Raw genomic sequence first — 22,487 nt, forward strand, 5'->3', positions numbered from 1 at the left:
CGGTCCTCTACTACGTAGACAAGACCAGACCGCTACGAAAGACAGATCAATTGTATCTATAGCGCCAGGCAGAGAAGATGACAGCATTTCTATGAATGCCGTCTCTAGGTGAATAGCCAGATGTGTCCAACTGTGCTACTCCCTATCAGATAAAACACTGACTTTTACGCCCAGGGCTCACTCCACTAGAGGCACAGGAGCCACTATGGCTTTCATTGCAAATGTACCCGTAGACAGTATTTGCAAGGCAGCTACATGGAGCTCTGTACATGCTTTCACTTAGCACTGCTGCATTGGCACTCATTCCAAGACAAATACACAAGTGGGACAAGCGGTTCTAAGACATTTATTCCCTCATGAACCTTCTCACATCCCACCTTCTTCTTCCACTGCTTGCTAATCTATGCACAGCATGTGATCTAAGCAGATTCTACAAGCCTCAGAAGGGATATGTTACTTGCCTTAATCGTATTTTGGGTACACTAGACGTCACTATAGGGATAGTGTTACAGACCCGCCTATGTCCCCTTTTCGACTTTCGAAAAACAAGATGCAATACTCCGCAGTGACCACTGGATGTCGGACTATGCACAGCATGTGAATCTAAGCAGATACAACCATCGGAAATGCTTTTACGGTAAGTAATGCATGTCTTCTGATGCTTGTATCTGCTTAGATTCACATGCGACCCGCCCTTCCTCCCATCGGAGAGAAGGCGCATGTATGCCTATGAGCTTGTCTGATAAGTATCTGCTTGAATACAACTGTACTTACGCTACACCTCATGCTACCTCATGTCAGAAAAATAACAATATGAGCGACTTAGACGCGTGAGGGATCATGGGTACAGTAGACGTCACACTAGGGATAGTATTACTGGCACGCCCTGTCGGCGTCCCTTTTCGAGTTTCGAAAACAACAACTGTAATACTCTGCAGCTCCCACTAGATGTCGGCCTATGCACAGCATGTGAATCTAAGCAGATACAAGCATCAGAAATACGAATACGGTGAGTAATGTATCCCATATATCTCATCCCAACACCAATTCCCTCCAACCAGCCTCATCCCTGCCACCAATGCACTCCCACCACCCTCATCCCCAAACAGAATGACATTGATATGTCCATGTCTACTATTGCCTGCGATTGCTATGTCATGATCTGAGATATCTGCATCAGAGTACTGGGCTCTCTGTGGGCATAGCAGAAATGGAGCTGCCATTATCCCCCTAATGTGCTGCAGTGTGAGAATCATGGCCCTCAGGACAGTCTCCTTACTGGCTTACACGGCCTCAGCCAGCTCCTGCACCATCTGCCCAACCACAGTAATAGCAGCCTGGCATCACCTAGGCATCTCCTCTGCCTGTCCATTGCATTGGCCATCCTCCTCTATGCCCCCTGCATGGCATCCCTCATCGCCTGGGAATGACCCAGTTGTTGGTTTGCAATTTGCTTCATCCGCTTCTTCTGCTGCTCCATGGAATTGAGCCTCTCCCAAATCATGGTAAAGGTGATCTGTGGTACAGGGGGAAAATGTGATGGGGGCTCTGCACCCTCCCTGATGTCCGTGCAAAATGCACAGGTATGCCATTGCCATCACTGCCAGTGTGAAATTCCTCTTCAGTGTGCCACAGCTATGTCCTACAACTTGATACAGGAGAGGGTGTGTTGGGGAAAGGAGGGGAAGTGGAGAGAAGTCGGGCAGGTTGATACTCCAACTGACAGGAATAGCAGCACTTGTGATGGTGGCAGTGGCAGGTGTAGACTGTGCTGCGGTAGTGTTTGTAGTGGGCACAGTGGTGGTGATTTTAACAGCCACTTGCCGACCAGTAGTGCTTGTGCCCATAGCAGTGGTGTCCCCATGTTTGTCATTCAAGTCTATTGGGCGATGTGGTGGTTGTGGTCTGGGCCACAGGCTTGGTGGATGGTACCGTGTTAGACACTGACAAGAGTAAAGCTGTAGATGGCTTGCCAGATTAGGTCTCCCGAATGGAAGATCCCCGACCTGCGTCCTTTGATGTGTGGCCTGTGAATGTACTGGGCCCCTCATCACTTGCTTGGCTGTCTTCAGTGCCTGGTGGGAGAGATGTGAGATGCTGTCACTTCACATTTTATATCCGGCGCCCTTGGAAAGAGGGAACCCGACTGGCGAAGCCAAAGCAAGGAGAAGACATGCAGCAGAGGACGTGAGAGAGAGCCTAGAGGTACGGAGCCTCAGAGAGCAGGATACCGAACACCGAAGGAGAGCAGAAGCCCAATCTGCTCCCAGCACAGATCAGAGATGGTGACATTTGCCGAAGGTAGGGAAAGGGTTTGGCCTAGCTGTTGGGAGCAGAGAGAGCCAAATAGATTAAGGAGAGATGTACCAATATCGTGAGATGAAAAAAGGGATAGCGAAAGAACTGTAAAAGCTGGAACAAACTTTACGAAATATCCTATGTGTACCTGGCAGGAGAGTACACCAGGTTTGTTCAATTGGACATGGAGTGAAGCAGGGGCAGAGGGTCTACAGAAACCGAACAGGGTCTGGCACCCATATTAAGTCGTGGAAGCCCCAACAGAACAACAGACCCGGGTCTGGGGCCCATACAAAGTCAGGCAAGCCTCACAAAAGCAGCACTCTGGGGTCAAGGACTCGCACGTCTAAAGAAGCAGAAAGTCAAGGGGCTGGGGCTCAGGGCAAGTCGGGGAGATCCTGAGATAAGATAAAGGGGTCTGGGACCCACACAAAAGAGAAACAAGCTACAGAACAAGTCAGGGAGATCCTGAAAAAGCTCAGAGGGGTCTGGGACCCACATAAGAGAGCGGTGCAACAAGCCAAAACAAGGGGTTGATTACCCATTGACGAAGAATAGGCTTTTTCTGGAATTCTAAGATCTACAGTCCAATCTGGCTGAATAGTGAACTAGACTTGACGCTACATTTGTAAGCTGGAGAAAGAACATGGGAAGAGACTCCCCCCTGATACTATGGAACTGTGTTTTGTGACCAGATCATCTACGGTCAAGTGTGGCAGGATGGTTAACCAGGCTTGATGATGCTACATTTGTGAGTTGGAGAAAGAAAAGGGGAAGAGACTCTGCCCACCCTCCGAGACTTGGAAAGTGTGTTCATGTGAAAGAAGGAAGATCAACAGTTCAAGTCTGGCAGGACAGTAAACCAGACTTGATGTTGTATTGCTGAAAGAAGAGGTAAAGAAAGAAGGCAGACGTTGCCCCGTTAAATCCTGATGTGGTTTTTTGTATACAGCTGGAGTAGCATCCAACATCAAGAACATTTAAGTTAAAGAGTCACTTGTGTTTTTCATCAAGAACTGAACATTTGAAATCTGTATACAGAATGAGAGAAGCCTCCTTTTGGTTCAAGAAGACGCACAGTTTTTCCTTAGTCTGAAGTGTAAGGGATGGAAATAGGTTTGGACATAGGGCGGTGGCCACTTTATTTCATGGGACACCATGACTGAGTCCTTAGTATTTTTGATGAGGTAGGGCAACCCCTCATAGAAATAGGGCAAGATAGGTTTTCCTTTTCTTGACTTTTATATATAAATAAAAGTATTTGCCAGCAAGCATACCACCACTGTGTCAGACTCATACTTGCACCCTTACAACTGTCCATTCAATGCATTTTGCCTCATTGTCATGCTGCATGTCACGAATCTGGTATTGTGTGTTGCTGTAAAACATGGGCTGTCTGTGAGTGGCATCCTGCCCCAAATGCACATTTAGCCTGCTGCAATGGAATGCTGTGGGGTTTGCCATTGGTATTTAATTGGCAGGCGGGCCTGTGCAAATGTTGACTGGGTCATGGTCTTTGTGTACACCATGCATGTAGACAACCTGCAGGCCACATGTAGGTGTTGGGATTGTTTCGCAAGACTTTTCTTGGGAATTGTTGTGTAGTGCTGTCAGGCCTCCCTTGTCATCGTCCGCACCCTCGGCCTCTTCCTTACCTGCTGGGTTGGGGCCTCGACGCTCGCACGGGCCGCGGATCCTTTCCGCTTGGCCTATGGCAGCACTTCGCCCCTTGTGGCATCCTTGGCGACTCTGTCCCCGCCTGTCCTGGGGCTTGCTTGCCTTGGCACTTGCGGGCACGCAGGGGTGCCCACTGACGACATGGGCACCCCAGGAATCCAGTGCCCCGCAGCAGGTGGTCACGTGAACCGATTAGCGTCCACGTGACCCGGAAGAAATGTACAAATCGGTCACGTGACTAGGTGGGCAGTCACGTGACCCGGAAGAGACGCTTAAAAAGAGCGTCGGTCCGTATCCTCATTGCTTCTCGGCTGTTGTCGCCGGCGAGTCGCTTTCTGGACCTTTTCTTGTTGGATTTACAGAATTTTGGACCTTGTTTTTTGCTTACCTGGATTGCTTTGGAATTGCCCACTGAACCTTGTATTCTGGAACTGTGCTGACCACTGGACTGCATAATTGGACTGCTACCTGGATTATCCTTTGGATTTGTTTGCCCTGGACATTCTTGGAACTTTCTGGTACTTCTGTTTTTCAAGATTAAAGTATTCAGCCCCACCTCTACCACCTTGATTACCAGCATCCCGCCCTCCGTTCCTTCAGGCAGGACCAGTTCGGTCCCACATTAGCACCTGTTATCCTTGGGGTAGATGTTTATTATTTTCCTCTTCACCATTATTTCTAGTGGTATTCTTAGACTTGCATTCTAACTTTGCTTTTCTTTTCAGCCACCCGGGGACCCGGTGCTTCCTGTTCCTGCCTATCTCCAGCTGCCCCAATAACTGGGCAGCGAGTACTTTACTCCTCTATGACTGGTACTTAGGGACGGAGGCATTATAATCCACGTGGACCTCAAGTCATAACCTGTGCCCCCTGATTGATGTGTGTGTGGGTCTTGTTGCGTTGCCCTTGTGACAGTTGCTTGTTGCCTAGACATTGTGCACGTCTAACTGGCATGAGATGGCACCATTTTATGTAAGGTGTGCATTACATGCCTACCCAAATTTGGTGATCAGGGTTGTGTAAGAGGGAGTGGAGCCATGGCTACTAAGTGGTACTGGGGATCTCATGGGCATGCAAGGTCAAATGGCACACCTGTGAAATACTGATTTAGGGGCTTTGCTGACATTGCATGTCAATGCGTATGGCTATGACATGCATTCTGCACTAATTGGTAGGGCTGCAGGATTGATGGCGGACATTGGGCATTGCATTGGCTATGGTGTCAACAGTATGTGGATTCCCATTGTAGATGGGTTAGATGGTTTGCGGTATGTTGAAATGTTACTCTCCATGGCCCAAAGGTGTTCCGGCACCAACCTCAGTCACACCTACGCCCTGCAAGCCAGTCATATAGTGGATGGAGCTCACTGTTTCATTATCACTGTTTTTACTGCCATCATGTGAATTTGTGCCATTGACTGAGATCATGGATGTATTTATTCATAGCAAGACGGAAATTACTTTTGGGCAAGGATGATGACTGCGGCATCCAGAATTCATCAGTCAAAGTTTATTCGGATTAAACACCCATCAAATACACATAATAAATGGGTTAACAATAGCCAATAAATCGCATTTTAAAAACAAAAGGGAAAACAGCATTAAAATTGTCAAGACATTTCACTGATATGCTAAAATATATCTCAGGACAGGTAAACATTTGCTATTCTCTTAAAATCCCCTTTCTCAGGTACATAGCTCTTTTCAAATAGGACTAAAGAGCCGAAGCAGTCAACTCCGATTCTGCTGTTAGAAGGAAGAGTAATGCTGGCCTATGAAGGTGGATGTTAGTGAACTTGACAAACTGCAAAATGGTGGACCATCTAATATCCCCATACGCTGGACATAAGAGTAAAAAATGCTTCAGGTCTTCCCGCGCCGCCCTGCACGCTGGGCAGCTTGGGTCATTAGGGAAGCTGGGCCACTTTTCTGCGTTACTCCTTAAATGTAGGCAATCAAACCTTGCCCGCGTTATGAGCCATCTATCATTGTTTTTCGATCCCCACAAAAGGTAATGCTGGATCTAAGACACCCTACTTATCAGAACATGTTGACTTTCAGAGTAAGTTTCCTGTTCCATATTACCCTGCCTTTTCCGTAACCCCCAATACAGTGCCTGCTTGTAGACTCTCAGTTGCATGGGTGACCACAGTGCATCTGGGGGGAACCGGGCCTGGATATTACTGGAGCACAGGAACTCCTTCACTTATACCAGCCATGGGATTTTGCACCAGCTTTCCTTACCCTTACTACTCCTGATGATGAGGTGGCATAAGGTTGCATGCTTGTTTGCCCATAGGCGCAGCCAGAAACTACTTGGAGTGGATGCCCATTAATCCTCCAAAAATTCCATGTCAAGTTTCCTGTGGGCAGAAGCACAAAGGGTTGAGCCCGGAAGGCCCAGAAGCTGTTTAAGGAACTTCTTTTCTTTCCCCTTGCATTCTGCAGCCTTTGTGTGTTCCCACAAGAGAGCTCCATAAAAGGTGGCCACCTTTTGTTTGAGTAGCGTAAACCTTCAGGACTAGTTTCAGGGGCTGGCCCTTGCACCTTGTTAGAAAATGGAAAATCCCTGCTGTGTGCTGGCTCATTTTCAGAGACTGCTTTTTAAGGTGAGCATTGCCCGTAACAGCCTCTGAAAATCTAGCCCCCTAGTAGTCCAATTCTTGGACTATTGGGATGATTTCCCTGTTGCAAGCAATGGGGCGTATCTTAGCAGGCATCTTCCTTCATACACACCCCATCACTGCTGACTTGGTGGAATTGATTTTTAGCCCCAGCCCGTTCATGAAAGTTGCGTAGGTTTCAATCACAGTCTGTAGGGCCCTTGGTGTTCTGGCCATCGGAACCGCATCATCGGCATAGGCCAGAACCTAAAAGGACCTACCACCCAGACTGAAATAGTCTGCGCTGGTGCACACCAGGGCCTTCAGGAGCCCATTAATTTTTTGCGTAAATAGTATTGGTGCAAGCACATACCCCTGCAAGACCCCCATCCCGACATTGAAGCACTCTGTGCACTGCCCCCGACCAATATGAACACAGGCCTTATTTTCCGTGGGAATCTCTTGCAGCACAACCAGTATTTCTTGAGGGCACCCCAGCAGACCCACAACTTTGGTCTATCAACTTTGTCGAAGGCTGTGCTTAGGTCCATGAAGACGAGATCAACTGCCTCTCCCTTACAAAACACAAAATTGGAGATAAGGAGGTATAGATTAAGGCCCTTTTCCATGGTTTCCAGCCCCAGGCGAAATCCAAACTGAATGTTAGACAGGACCGGCCCTTCCGAGAACCAGGACTCTGTGACCCAATAAGACCCTTCCTAAGATTTTAAACAAGGTGTCTAAAAGGGATATGGGACGGTAAGACATGTGGGGTCCCCTTTTTTTAAAGATTGGAAAAATTATGGCAGATTTCCAGGATGGTGGGAATTGGCCGGACATTAAGCAAGGCTAGGGTCAACACCGGTGCCCACAAGTCAGTTTTGTCCAGAAATAGGCCAGCCGGTATCTCATCTGGTCCGGGGCCTCAGTTACTGGCTTGTGCCCTAATTGCTAATGAAAAGTCTTTGAGTTTAAAACATAGGGTCGAACTTCTATTACCCCCCACCCCCTCCTCTGGTGCACCTCTGGCTCCAAACAGAGGGGCAAAATACGACACCCAGGCTTTCACTTCTGCATGGCTGCCGCGTTGACCCTCTTTTGGGTTGTAGACCGGCACCCCCTTTACAAATTCCCAAAGTCTTTTGGAGTCATTGGTCCTAGTGGCCTCAAGAAAGCCTTCCCAAGCCTCTTCCTCAAGCTCCATTTTTCTTTTCTCTATCGCTGAGCGATCGTGTGATCTTGCCTAGATAATCTTACCTCTTGAGATAGCCGGAGATTTTAGAGCATTCAAGGGTGCTTGTTTAGCGGTCTTACAGGCTTGGTCAAACCATCCCCTCCTTTTAACATTCCCTCTAGAATTGTACTCTTCCACAAAACCTCCAGTAAGGGCCCCTAGGATGCCTTTAAAGTGCTCCACCACCTGCACTACTTTTGGCCATGTTCTCTAGAATGCCATTGAGTTCCTGAATCATCCCAGTCATAATGCTCAGATGCAGGCCTGAGGTCCCGGATTCTCACCCAGGTTACTGTTTTTTTGGAAAAAGCTTCTGTTTCAAGCCGACAGATTGCTCTGTTGGCCCCATTCTGAGGTTAAAATCACCCCCACCCCCAACGTCCAGACAAGCATGATGTGGCTCAGTCTGTACCGCCTTGACTCTACAATTCAAAGATGCCTTGACCAAAATGACCATTTCCCCATAGCACCTACCCCATCAATATTTCGTGGCGGCTATGGCATAAGAGACATAACCATCCAATAAGGGGATATCAAGGACCCAGTTTTCCTGTAACAGGATTATTTCATGAGTCCTCAAAAAACTCCATAGTGTTGGCCCTTTCAAGCTTCCCCCGGGCTCCTGCTATGTTCCAAGATACCATACCCACCACTGGAGTACTCCCCTCTTGCCCAATCCCCCCCTTCCCTAGTCTCCAGCCTATTCCAACTGCATCCCCTTAGCACATCCACTTCTGCCTGCGGTGTGGTGGCCAACAGTCCAACTCATCTGTAGACAAGAGAGGTTCAAATTGGTTATGGGGCGATAGACCCTGAGTAACATCGCCCCTTCTTTGCATTGGTATCCTACTCATGTCATTTTGAACCCACAGGTGCTCACTTATAGATGTGTGCAGGGTTCGGAGCTCCCAGCACCCTGGCCCGAGTCCCCTCTCCCCTCTTTCCAACCATCTTCCTTTGGCCATGTACTGGGCCAAATCTATCCCTGTGGGTGGGTATAAAAGTCCATCCGACCATCAACCTATCCAATTTGGATCCTTAGGCCCTTAACCCTCTGGTCAAGTTAGAGGTAACCATATGCCTGGCTATTTGTTGGTTTGAAAATGAAACAACAATGCAATCCCCTTTCACTGATTTTCGGTTGGGGCCCACCCACCCTACCCTTCTGGCCATTAAGAGTGCCAGGAGACCACTCCGGTGCTGATAGTGCGCGGTACAGATATCCTTTAACATTAACATTAACATTGGTACAAGATTGGGATTGATGCTCGGGCCCGTCAGATTGATGTTGATCCAATGGGTTGCTTTGTTCATCAATGATCTAGTAGATTCAACTGCGCCCTTGGGCAAGGCTTTACTGCTATTATTACCCCCACCAACGGAGAAGTCACCGGGGGAAGGTTAAGCACATTACTCTCCATTTGGGCCTTGTTCTCCTCGGAGGCCCTTCCTGCCCTACTTGCTCCCAGGGTAGGCCTGATCCTGCCCCCATCCGGTGTCCATGAGCTACCTTCTTTTCTAATCAAGCTATCCCATACTTTGTGGGCTACAGCGCCCATACTTTCCTGTCTCTTGCCCCCGCCCCACCCCCTTCTCTTCCCTCCTAGGGACCAATGCCGGAATACACTCCGGTGCTTCTTTGCACGGCCCCCTTTCCCTTTCCAGACCTAGTTCCTCCACTTCCTGCTTTAGTCCTCTGACTGAGTCATCTAGGATGGCTAGAGTGTTCACAACCCTCTCTTGAAGGATTGGAGTAAGACATGGATAGCCTCTATTTTCTTTCTCCCTTTTTTCACTATAGGCTGTATCCCGCTCCTTCTCTTTATGTTCCCTGCTGGGAAGCCAGGAGCTGATGTAGCGGCTTAAGCTTCCCATCTAGGAGTGACTCCAACCATGCCTTCTCATCCTCAATTGTAGTTGATGCAAATGCAGTCGTAGTTTATGCAAACGGGGCATTCATTGCCATGGATTTACCAACCAACCCCACCTCTCCGTGCTGGACCCTTTCCACCCGCACCTCGCCTTCCCCTTCTTCCATCACTACTCCCCCACCAGCCCCCACACCCTCCCCAACAACAACCACATCTGCCAGGGCCGTGTTGGGGCCAGACATGGGGGTTCCCAGTGGTTGGGTTGTCTGTTCGTTGACACAAACTTCCACCTCCGGGCCATGGTCATGCCTACTCTCATTCAGACCCACAGACAAACCCCCACCTACCTCCCTCTCATTAAGGTCCCCAATACATGAGGCTGCTTCCCATATAGCCTTTTTCGTACCCTGTATCCTAACTTCGAGGTTCCTTGCGATATTCTTTAGGTATAGATACAGTGAGAGTTGAGAGGTTGGCAGTCTAGGCCTGGTGATCCTTACCGCAGATTTAAGGGATCTCGATGTTTCGATTATTTCTTTTGCACTCATAGCCATTTTCCCTGGGTCCCCTTGATCCCTGGACTTTCTTTTCACCATATCTGTGGACCGAGGTACAGTACTACAGTATAGGAACTAGAACTGCCAATTCTTAGTTGGCTCAGGCTTCCATACAAGCACTCGCACCACCAAGCTGGACATAGTATTGCAAACCCACTATGTACCTAAATTTAAAAAGAGTTAAAGGAGTATAAAAACTTGGGTGAAAACAAATGAGAATGATTAGAACATTAAAACATTGTGCATACAGTAAGGCTGTTAGTTGATCCTTGAACACTAACTGTTCTGTCTTCTTGGTATTTTGTTTTTAAATGAGATGGGAAAAAATGCACAGACAAGCCTCTGCAGTGAGAGAAGCGTAGTGGCAGTATCAGAGTCTTAAAGTTGTGATTTTATTCAGCTTTGTATATTCTGCAGGGCTTTTTCATTTTTTGGTTCGGTGATGTGGAAGACCGTTGGGGTATCTGTGTCTGATCCGATGTTTGTGTATGAATTAATTGGGACGGTGAGGGGGTTACCATACATCATGGGGTGTTACTGCGGCTGACGTGAGTGATAATGTCTTATGCTGGTGATTGTGCTGATTCAGATACTTTGCCTGACGCTGTACCTGAAAATAAAGGGCAGCGCCTAATTTGGTGTTTATTCCACAGCAGTGCCTGCTGGTGTGAGGCCACAAGATGTGAATAAATGTGTCTGATCTGCATACTATACCTGTTGGGGTGATTATTCAGAATGTACTACCTGACGGGAAAGGTCTGTATCTGGTGGTACTACTGGATTATACAAGTCTGGGTTTAACAATAAACATGTTTTGTGCTCTGAAGCAGACTTAATATAAATACTACTGATGTCCGTTTCGCTTGTACGAAAAGAGTCCTGAGAAGTTTGGGGACACGTTTGGTTTTACTGTACAGGGTTTGTTAACACCCACGACACCCTGACCCCAATCCAAATGAAGCGAACTACTCACCTGACTAACATAATAACAACTGAATGAAATGCGGCTAAAACCTCTTGCGTACTTTGTAAAATGACATGGAAGCGGACACAGTGCTAAATATCCTCTGTTCTTTGGTGTCTTTCAGATCATACATTTCCTTTGACATAATGAGGAGGGTATTGCTGAACTACTTCAAGTATGATGTTTTCTACTGCATGAATATCACTGATATTGATGACAAGGTAAGACCAGGGGTGGGATCTAGTTCACACTCTTTTAAATTGTCAATTCAAAAAGGAATGAGGCTTCTGTCATTTTATGCATAATTCCGATCAATGGACAAAAACACCCAAATTAGTAGATTGGCTTTATTATTGTCCTAGAAGGAGAAGGATTCTGTTTTGCTCACCAGGTCACACCTTTTAATTGATGAACAATCTAGAACTGTGGCACTGAAGGGCAGTATTGTAAACAACAATGTTTAAAAGTAGTTGGACCTTTACACCCTCTTCCAGTAGTTGCCAGTCAAAACTCCTTCTGTAGTATTTCTACCATGCAATAATAACTACTTGATTTATTTAAACACAACTAATTTAATGTGAATTTTGTTAACTTTTTTAACAACTATAATTTCAATTTTTTTGAATCGAGTCCATTTTGGTCATTTTACTGCCACGCAAGGTATAAATATAATAAGTCACTATATGATGATGCAGCTTTCTTTTGCTACCAAACATAATGAGTGATGACTCCCCCCGTGGGTATAGAATGCAGGCCACGTGTGGGTGGTGGCGCCAAGAGGTGGTCAGGAGGAGTGCCAAACACACATTTAGATCACTGATGGCAGAAAGAACAAACAGTCTGAGGACTACGACCTGTGAAGGACCATGGGTACAGTACAAGACACAGTAGGGATGGTATTATAAACACACCCTGTCTATGTTCCTTTTTTTCGATTTTGAAAAACAAGTCATGTAATTCTCTATGCCAACCACAAAACACGCACACTTTCTAAGGACACTCGAAGGCTTATGTAACTTCTAAGAGCGTGGACTTCAAGTCACAGTATTTGTTGAATAAAACATTAAAACATGTGATTTGAGGACATGAAGGTTACAGAATTGCAGGTGTTTAGCAGCCTAGCAGTGCAAAGCTGCTATCCAGGTTTCCTCTCTGCTCATTTGACTTGTGTACCGGCTCATAGCACCCCTCCCTCTACTGGCAAGATTCTGCCAGACTTACAATGTTGATGCCCACTCTCCCGGTGCTGTTCAGATATGTGAGCCTGCCTCTGTGGCTCTGGCCCCTCTCTCCCTACCTACATCAGGATTCTCACTATGAGAGAGATTGGCATGCTACTCCTTGTGCACTCCTCTCTCAGCAACCCTCTTGCTGCCGTGATCCTTTATCACTCTTTTTAATGCCGAAAAATGTCCTGCATAGCTGTTATCTGAAATGGCCACCTGTCGATCCATCTTGAACCACCGAACAGGTCCTCTCTGGTTGGCTCATTTGTCTCCAGCACCCTGAATCTTTTTATGTACCGGCATAAATTGATCTGGATGCCTAAAAGTCCCCTGTTGGTCTCATGATTCTTTATTCTTGGAAAGCGCTGTACTGTCAGTTGCTATCACCTTTTGATTGTGTGTTCTGTATTTACTTGGCTACAAACTGTTCGGGCCCACCATCGGTCTGCTTTAGGGTGTAAATTGATCTGTGGTACAGATATACTCTGCTGTCTTATCTTTCAAAGTTGTTCAATGATATTACTTAGGCAGTACAAAGATCACTTCTGGCTGCCCTGTTTATCCAGGAGCATGGCAACAGGCACCCAAAGTCTGCTTTGGAAGAACATCTGTGAGACAGGCATGGTATCAAGAGACAAACTCAAAACGAACAGTTTGAAAACCTTTATTGAAAAACTTTGTTGGGTTGATGTAATGCTTAACTGGCCCTAACTCTGAAGGGGTTGTTCCCTCAACTAATGTTTCTAAGGGCCGTTGATGTCTGGAAGTACAAACCCAAAGGATGTCTGTGTCAAAACCCATGATTGCCCTCACTCTTAGACAAAATATGCTCTGGGATCTTCTTTAAAAAATTATGGTGGCTCATAAACAAATGTAAACCACGACTGGTTTTAGGTGGCCTTACCATCAGGTGTAGTTCTGCCAGTTTCAGAAAATAAATAGTTCAACACAATAAGTGTTGCCCTTGGTACCTTCCACGTAGGGCTCTTGCAGCAAATAAAGTTCACAATATCTCGGGGTCCCTTTGCCAAGCTTTACTCCTTCCAGTTCCAAACAAAACAAACACAGTTCTAATGAGGCCTCTCAGGTTCCCTTCCCCAAACCTATGCCTCTCTTGCAAAAGGTCGAAAATCTCTCTGTGGCCCTCTCGGGGTTCCCTTCTCAAAGCTTAGGCCCCTCTGGTCTCAAACAAAGGTTCACACAATTCCTTCCATGGTGCAGTGTCAAAGACGTTTGAAAATGCTGGGCTTTTGCTCCTCCCCTGTGTGACCATTCTGACTTCTGACCCCTCTCCTCACGCTTTGTATCTTTTCTTCTGTCTTGTTTCACTTTCCCCTTTATGTTCACTTTGCAGTGTATCCCTGCGCCTTCTTTATCTTAGCTGTGCCTCTTGCACACTGCTCTTCTTTTGTTGTGTCCCTGGCACACATTTCACTTTGCCGTGCACCTTCTTCTCTTACTTTCGGGTCGCTCACGCCCTCTTTGTGTTGCTTCAGATTTTAAATGTGCTTGTTCTGTCTTTCGGATCACTCGCATCTCCTCTTCTACTTTCTGGTAGCTTGTGCCCTCTCTTGTATTTTCCTATCTTTGCACCACTGGCGCATCTTGTTTACCTTGCTTTCCTTTTCCTGTGCAGCTTTCCACTTTCAAATCTCTGCTCCTGAACCAGCCACACGCACACAACCAACATTCTAGCCTTCTCTTGCTAGGAGACATACCAAGATAGTGCAGCTCTGGTGAGCACATTCTTTGGGTTCTGTGGGCTGTCAGGGTCTCACCACCTGCTCCTCAGATACCCGGCACACGTCCCAGTGGAACGGGCACTGGCCTGGAATCGGCCAATAATTAGCAAATTGTTGCAACTCTCTGTAAAGAGTCTTTCATTAATTTAATACTGCTCTGTCCATTTTAAAAGGAATTCAGAAAAGGTTGAGTCCTCTGGTGTATGGGAGGGTAACCCAAGGTGATAGTCTATGGTTACTGAAGATGTTGTTAAGCAGTGATTATGTAAGATTCCAGTCACCTTCTATGACTGTGGGTGGAAACTGTGCCTCACCAGCTACATTGACCAAGTGCTCTCTTCATTGCTCTGTTACTTTCTACTTTTTGGAGCATAAAAGAACTGAATGCAAAGTAAATGTAAAGATTTAATTAAACACAAGGTGGTGGTTTGGAGTTCCTAGAAACTTTATAGATTCTCCTCATGGGGTCTAAGAGGCTGTCTTCCACCCTCCACCTCACTGCCTCCCAGTACCACTAAGTACCCCCTTAATACCAATAGCATCCTTTCAGTGTTTCAACAAATCTGTTGTTTTACGATAGTCTTTCGCTTTTGGTACACTTTTGCTGGAGGTCAGTCATAGTCTTTGTATGCCTAGTTCTCCTCATTACTAGGATCTCCTTTGTAATCCCAATTGAACTTTTTTTTTCCTCTGAGAAATGGGTTGGCTTTCTCATCAGCATGATCTTGTATCCTTTACTAGTTGTTGACGTCACCTTAGTTGTGACACTGAATACTTTCTATGACACTCGGAGCTGAACCAATGTTGCTCACTTTGTAGACATTTACAGTAGATCTTTTTGAACGATTCTTGAACTTAGACAAATGTTTTTTTCATACATTTTGCTGTGAGGGTGCTTGTGGTTCTTGAATTTACCCAGTGGTACACTTGAAACAGTTTTGATTAATGTTTTCAAAGACTCTTGAATTTAAACATACTGCAAGGTTGATTGTGGACTTTGTGTCCCAACATGCATCTGTCGCTCCCATTCAGGCTGCCTGACTTGACCTGATATTTTTCCAGCATTTCAATGATTCACAACTTCCCCAGATGCTCTGTAATTCTTCTCCCAACCTCCACAACAGACTCTTACTCACTCATATTTGGGGTTACATTCACTGTGGTTCAATGACTCATGTCTTCACGGTACAATGATTCAAGGGTTTGCCTTGGATTTGTTGGCTTTGTAATCCAAATTGCACCACTATCTTGGGCTCCTCCTCTCTCTAATGTTACACTGGTTCAAGCCTCTTTATGAGTAACAATAGAATACAGGTCCCAACACCACTCTACTAGGGCAAGAAATTTGCCATCTTTAGCGGCCAAAAAACACAACATCATGAGACTTAACAAAGCATTGCAGGGTGGAACAACAAGAAACTGGCCTTTTCTGCTACGCACCCTGTCTCTTGAACAAGTTAACAATGCAGAGAACCCACAAGTTAACAATGCAGAGAACCCTTCTGCATCCTACAGTTCTAACAACATCTAGAGAATCGCTGATCGCTCCACTCATCCCAACACCCTGGAGCTCCACCTTCTCCTCCGCCTACCTCCTCTACTACACCCACACCCTAAATGGAACCCCCAGGAGCGTCCCCGATGTAAAGCATTCAGTTGCTTCCCAGCTAGGTTTATGATTTGTAACTACCATACATACATACGCATGTCTGTCTTCCTGCTCCCCCTCCTTCCCAACTGTTTCGGAGAGCCTGGATTCTCAGGTGGGCTGGGAAAGCTAGCACCAATAGACATGCTACCACTTTAGTAAAGTTTTTTACGCACATGCGCATTTACATCCCTCCCTGTTGTGGCCCTCTCTCTCAAACCTTCACCAACCACCACATCTCGGTTCCTGTTTTTCAGCCTACTAGGCAAGTCGTAATATGCAGCTACCCTGCAATGCCTACCATTTTATGCTTTATTTTTCCCTTTCCATTACCCTCTTTTGAGGGTTTTTCCACTTTCCAATTCTAATTGGGTCTTCAAGAAGTGCATTCATTGTGTGGAATATTTCTCTGAAGCTAATCCTTATTGTTCATTCGTGCAGTGCCTTTGGAGCGTTCATCTGGGGGAGTACTTGCAACTTGTGCCATAGTATCTACCCCAGACCCTTGCAGAACAGACTCATCTCTGTGTTCCACAACGGCCCAGTAGCAAAGGCTAAGGAAGAGTTACAAAAGTACCAGCAGCATTTTGTACAAAAGGGAAGGGCCCTGTACCTTCTTCAGTTATGGACAAGAATACCAAATCCGGGGAGTACCAAGGTATGTAATCCTTTATCAGTGCTGGGCACCAACTAAGACAAATCTTTGCTTCTACAATGCTAGTTGCTTTCAACTTCCGGAACTGGGAAAATGTGGAACGTTTTACTAAATGTCTTCCTTTGGATGTGATTGATAAATATTCCTTCTATATTTCAGAAGGCATGGAAGCAGCATTCAAACCATTGCATATTAATTAGGACATGCCACACACTGTTGTAAGAGCTCCAAGCAACGCCGATATAAGCGTGGCATGCCTATCTTTCAGCTACGTCTTTAACCCAGGATATTCAGGACAACGCCTCGCACAAACCTTTTGATGGCAAAACTCCTTTCCACCCCACCACTAATATTGTTGAAGTGGGAGTCTAGTGTTATAGCTGTTAAATCCCCTTTTGCACTATTTTGGTACAACCACCTGGGAGACGGATTCAAAAGCAGCACTTCAATACTTAAAAGCAAAGGAACCTGTGGGTGCCTTCTGATACAAAACATTACAGTGCTAACATTAAGAAGAGGCAGCATAGTCCAAAATCCAAAGTTGCAACTACCTGTTCTGTAGCTTCCTCCGCTCCGGAGACCCAGATGTTCAATTGACTTTCTAGATGGGATACATTCTCCCTTTTCCATCAAAATCTAAATTCATGCATACACAGTTGCAGGAAGGCTTACAAAATGTGTGAACCAATGGAAGTTGATCACAGCAGGTGAGGGCAAGGTCTCAGGGTTTTTATTCCAGCTACTTCATCATCCCTAAAAAGACCAGGGGACAGAGGCCCATTCTCAAACATTGTGATCTAAACCAGTTCTAATTGCAATTCTTCCACGTGTTGACCATGCCCAAATTCTGGCACCCATTCAAAAAGGAGATTGGATTTTGTCCTTACATCTGCAGGATGCCTACACCTATATTCCAATACAGAAGGATCACCAACAGAGCCTGGGGTTTGTAATTGGAGTAGATGCGTATTTACATCAACATGGGGTGCAAGTTACCCCTTATTTGGACGAATGGCTAATACATGGGTGCCTCCCAGTTAGAGATGTCCCTCTGTCATCAAATGAATTGCAATGTTTTTTCATCTATCAGATTCTTCTGCAACAGCCAAATCTAACCAATTTCCTACTCAGATTACACAGTTTAAAGGAGACATTCTGAAAACAATGTTGAGCAAGACCTATCCTGCTGAAGACACAATTTCAAATATTTTGAAAACCGTTCATTACTTTCAGAAAAACACAATCCTGCCAGCTTGGTAGCTCCAAAGATTACTGTGTCTCGTGACAACTTGCATAAATCTGATGCGTTGGGTAAGGCTCAAAATAAATGTTCTGGATAGTAACTGGAGTCAATCTGTGGACCCTCAGTTCAAATCCATTCGATAACTAAGCATGTCCTGGACTCCCTCTTATGGTGGACGTAGTCAAAGTACCACTATAGGGCCCCACCCCCTTTCAGCCTGACATAGGCTGATGTTATTATAACCTCAGATTCATCGGACAACAGTTGGAGAGCAATATGTCAAGGTTTACAGGCTCAGTCTTTGGTCCGGCAGGACAGAAATTACCACATCAATGTCTTAGAGTTGAATGGCATGTTTCTAGCGCTCAAGTCTTGACTCCCTTCTACTCAGTGAAAGATGACAAACATATTTGTACATACGTTATAGCCATATTATTAATCAACAAACAGGTCGGAGCCCATGCCTTTCCTCTTCACCGTCCTTGAATAGCAGATCTTTTGACCTAGCAGAAGGTGAGGGTGCTTCACTACTCCCTACCATTGCTGAACTCAAAATCAAAGTACCTGAAAAGCTAGTTTAAGGGCATCCTAACAACTCTTAAGAAAATCTCCTCAACTCCTGCAGCCAGAAAATAATCCACAATTTAGCAGTACAAAAGAAAATGGTTTTGATTCTGCCAATGGGCAAAGGCTTAAATGCTGTAAAGGCATAGGCATCTACCAATGATGTAATGTCGCTCATGTTTTAGCTGGTCCCCATTGCAAACACTATACATTAGCTATTGGAGCAAACTTAAATAAGATGTTTTGTTATTTTTCGCTTCTCAATGATGCTAATAAGCATTACTTTGAGGGATTAAGAGTTCACCCTCCCATCACAACTCGCTGCTGGGATCTGAATTTGGTCCTCACAGCTATCGTGAATAAACCATTTGAGGCAATGGATTTCTGTGATTTTAAACCTTCTTCCATTGAAAGATGTCTTTTTCGTTGCTATAACCTCCGCTACACGCAGTGTAGAGCTTCAGGTTTTGTCTTGCAAGGAGAATTACCAAACCATCTTACAAGTTAGTCTTGCAAAGTCTTGCGTCATTCTTTCCGAAAATGGTAAATGACTCCCATTTTAAAGAAAATGATTCATCTTCTGGTCGTTGTTTTAAGGACAACTTTCAAATGAGGGGGAAGAGGCCTTGCATAACTACGATGTAGTAAGGACTGTCAAGTTCTACATAGAGTACACAAAACCAATCTGGTGCTCTAACCATCTCTTTGATCCTGATTGCGGGCTGTGTAAGGAACTCATGGTGTCAACAGTAAATACGGACACAAATGATCACAGTTCAAGGGTGTTTATTAAACTGTAAATACAGGGTGAAAAAACACCTAACCTAAATCTAAGGTGGGAGCAAGCTTCGACCATTAAATGAAAAATAAGGCAGTCCTTGTGGCGTCTCGTCAAAGTAAGAGGCCTATACTTAAATAAAACTATTGCCACATCCTTACAACTAATTACATAAAGTGTGTGTGATGGGGTTTTCAATAAAGAAAGAAGTGTTCACAAAAAATAAGTCAAGATGTGATTGCCAGGGTCTCCCTTCCCCACATTTTCAGCATGGGACAAGGTGTGACCTTGGAGCACAGCACACGCTCAAGCTTTCCCAGCACGAGCCAACAGTTTAGTCCCAGCTATCAGGTTCTTCGATGGTTAAGTCTCTTGCCTTCAAGGGCCTGATGTATTCAACAACAGAGTTTCTTTCCAAATGGACTTTGGGTGATGTCTTTTCACCCTCGATCTCCCTCGATCGGGCTTGGACCCAAATGACAAGAGGGACAATTCACTTCCCCATGTCTTCCAATACTTCCCTTATTCACGAATCTTAATGTCTTTTTTAACAGTTCTTCAGGCTTCGCCCCTTTTGTCGGCTTCCCTCTGCCGGGTTCACTCTTGCCAACTTTTATAACACACTGTTCATACGCTAATTTCACCAAGCAGGATTTATTTCCCTTTCTTTCACAATCATCTGTCCGTCAAAACCTATTGACGGTACAGTGGATTTTACAAGACCCCTGTATGACCACTTCGACCTCTTTGCTCCTCTTCCCGAGGCCTTCTGGTTACCGTAGTCTCTACCATTGGGTAATCGCCCAGAGTTTCCCGCGTGAGCCCCCACGTGGTGCTGGACTCATCTGTTGCTTGTTTTCCCCCTCTTTCATCAATAGTTTCTTTAAACCTTTCAAAGTTCAAATTAGCAGTTGGCTTCTTTTTTGTTCAACACAGTTCGGTGGCTTATCAACTCTCCCCTCGTCTCACCGGCTGTGATGAACAGCTTGGCTTTCTTTCTCTTTGCAGTCAATGGTGGTAGCACAGAGACAAGCATCTCTCCCCGTTTTGGTAATCAGCAGAGGAGAGGGTCTCGTGTACCGTTGACACCTGCTGTAACACACGTTGGCTATTGTTTGCGGTCTTATGATTCCTTCTCTGGAGGTTTCACGGGCCTCGGTCGGAAGGGGCAAGGTTGCTTCTTTCCTTTTCACCCTCTCGGTATGCGCCGTCTTTCTCCTCCTCTGGAACTGCTGTGCTGACTTAGCTCTCACGTCGTACGGTCTGCCTTGCTCGTCTTGTACTCCACCTTTTATCCCTGTGGGGAAAGCAAAGGCCCGTCAGGTGGGTGGGATTCTGCTTGCCTGACTTTGTCCGACTCTTGTATTGGGACATGTCAGGTAAACGGCTCTGGTGTTAGTCCGTTATCTTTTGTGTTGGGCGAAAGTGTTTGTGTCAGAAAGGGCGTGGGGGGAGCGGGGGAGTGATGCTGGACTTGCATCGGAGGGACAGGGCCTCCTTGTCCTTTATTGATTTTTGTCATGTGTTCTGTCATGTTTTTCGTGCAGGAGTTTATGTTGGACTCCTGGCGGTGCGGCTCAGCCTGTGTTTGGTTTGGTGAACAGACCCTTGGCATACCCTTATGGCACCCATGGGTGGGAGTACGGCCCTGTGCTCCTAGTGTATGTTTTTGGCCCCCTGTGAATGGCCCACACAGCAGGGTACGGGGTGTTGGCAGCTCTGTGCTGAACTGACAGGTGCCCTGAGCGTCCTCCATTTTGGGATGCCCAGGCCCTGTCATTGGAATCAGTGGATTCCCGATAGGAAACAAGATGGCCCCTGTGGCCTCTTGCTTTTTTATCGCCTGTTACCTTACTTTTCCCAAAGTCCCGGGAAGCCCTGACTCTGTCCCTTCTCCCTGACTGGCTGGCTGTTGGGTGGAAGTTCCATATATGGTGTTGTGGGGAAGTCCAGGCCAGACTGGCTGGAGCCTTCCCAATGACTGTACGTTGTGGGTACGCCCGTGGGGTGGGATCTGGGTGAATGGAGTGTGTGACGAATACGCATTCTGTGTTATGGGTGTCTAGTATCTGGTGTTTGACACAATGACTGAGACAGCTCTTACCGAAACTGGTATAAATGCAGTGTGTAGTGCTGAATGGCAGAGTGCTTGTCCGAATCCACATTCTGTGTTGTGAGACTCTGGATGGAGAAGAATGACCTGAATGCACTGTGCGCCTGATTGGCTGCCTGACTGCCCTTCTAAATGATTGACTGCCTGAGTGTAACCCAGCAGAATGAATGGGAGATCAACAGTATTTCTAGGGCCTCTCACTGCTAGAAATCGTTCAGAAGCTGAAGTCGAAACTGATGCTTAACTTTGAAGCCCACTAGAAGAACAACAACTACTGCTACTGTCCTTAGCTAATCTGAAAGCTGCTGTGCCTTCAAGGAACTGATCCAAGAGAGGACCTGTTTAGGAGACCTCTCCCCAAGCTACGAGGGACCATCGTGCACCAGCTGATCTTTGTCAAAGCTCCCTGGTAGACATACCTACGAAAGGCTGCCGACCGGAGACTGGGACCGCTGAGGAGAACGAAGAGAAACGCTGGACAACCATCCACCGTCGCCGACTGGAGTCGCAGTGCTCCCTTTGCCTAACAGCTTTTTGATCCAAGTACTCTCTTGCTCATCATCGACCGCTTTCGTCCTGCCAGAGAAAGTCAAGGCCGCGACGACCGAGGAGAATCCACTGGTGGGGTTTCCCGCCACCTGAAGACCTCAGACGCCGACGAAGCTACTGAAGCCAGCCGTGGTCACGTCCTGTTCACTGATGCCAGACGCCGACGACATGACGCCCTTGCTTGGCCAAAGTTCTTCATTGACTCTTTGGATCAACGAACACTCGTCGTCGAGGTGCACCGCACGCCTCAGCTTGCAGGATGTTTTCGACTGATCGCCAACGAGCACCGCAAGAACTGAAGCTGCCGCCGCAACAACAGTGTTCGCCCTTTTTCTCGTGGGATCTCGACGATCCATGGCTCCTGCCGTAAAGGGAGCCGCTCTAGAAAAAACCATCGACAACCCAACGTCGAACTCTGCTATTCCAGGTACAATGGGGTTGTAGAACTATTCATAAGGAAATAAGACTATTGTGAACAATATATGGACTGGTCTTGTACAATAACTTTATTTACAGGTTGCCCAGGTGGGGGGGATCCTCATACATAACTGTGACTGGGGGTAGGGGCTCAGTATTCTGCCAATTGTTCTAACCAACTACTTTCCTCCTAAGTCTATGGTTGATATTGTTTTGGTGTGTTGAGTCGTATGCTATTTGAATTGAGTACAGTTGGTGCATTTTAATGGTACCACCTAGAACTGTATGCATTTACCATTTTAGAATTGTCGGAGCACAAAGGGTGTTATTGTGATTGTGTATATAACG

At 46.3% G+C, this 22,487-nt stretch overlaps 1 protein-coding gene across 2 annotated transcripts in view; it reads left to right on the forward strand.

The window, feature by feature from the left end:
• The window catches only part of CARS1 (cysteinyl-tRNA synthetase 1), a 1,125,505-nt gene that overhangs the window by 193,847 nt on the left and 909,171 nt on the right, over positions 1–22,487 (forward strand). For both annotated transcript variants that reach the window (XM_069624151.1, XM_069624150.1), the window contains one exon: positions 11,329–11,425. In XM_069624151.1, coding sequence (XP_069480252.1) covers positions 11,329–11,425 — 97 coding nt within the window. The remainder of the gene's footprint in view (positions 1–11,328; positions 11,426–22,487) is intronic.

The sequence above is a fragment of the Ambystoma mexicanum genome, chromosome 11 (assembly GCF_040938575.1).
Source record: "Ambystoma mexicanum isolate Mex_15411 chromosome 11, UKY_AmexF1_1, whole genome shotgun sequence".
NCBI classification, from domain to species: Eukaryota; Metazoa; Chordata; class Amphibia; order Caudata; family Ambystomatidae; genus Ambystoma; species Ambystoma mexicanum.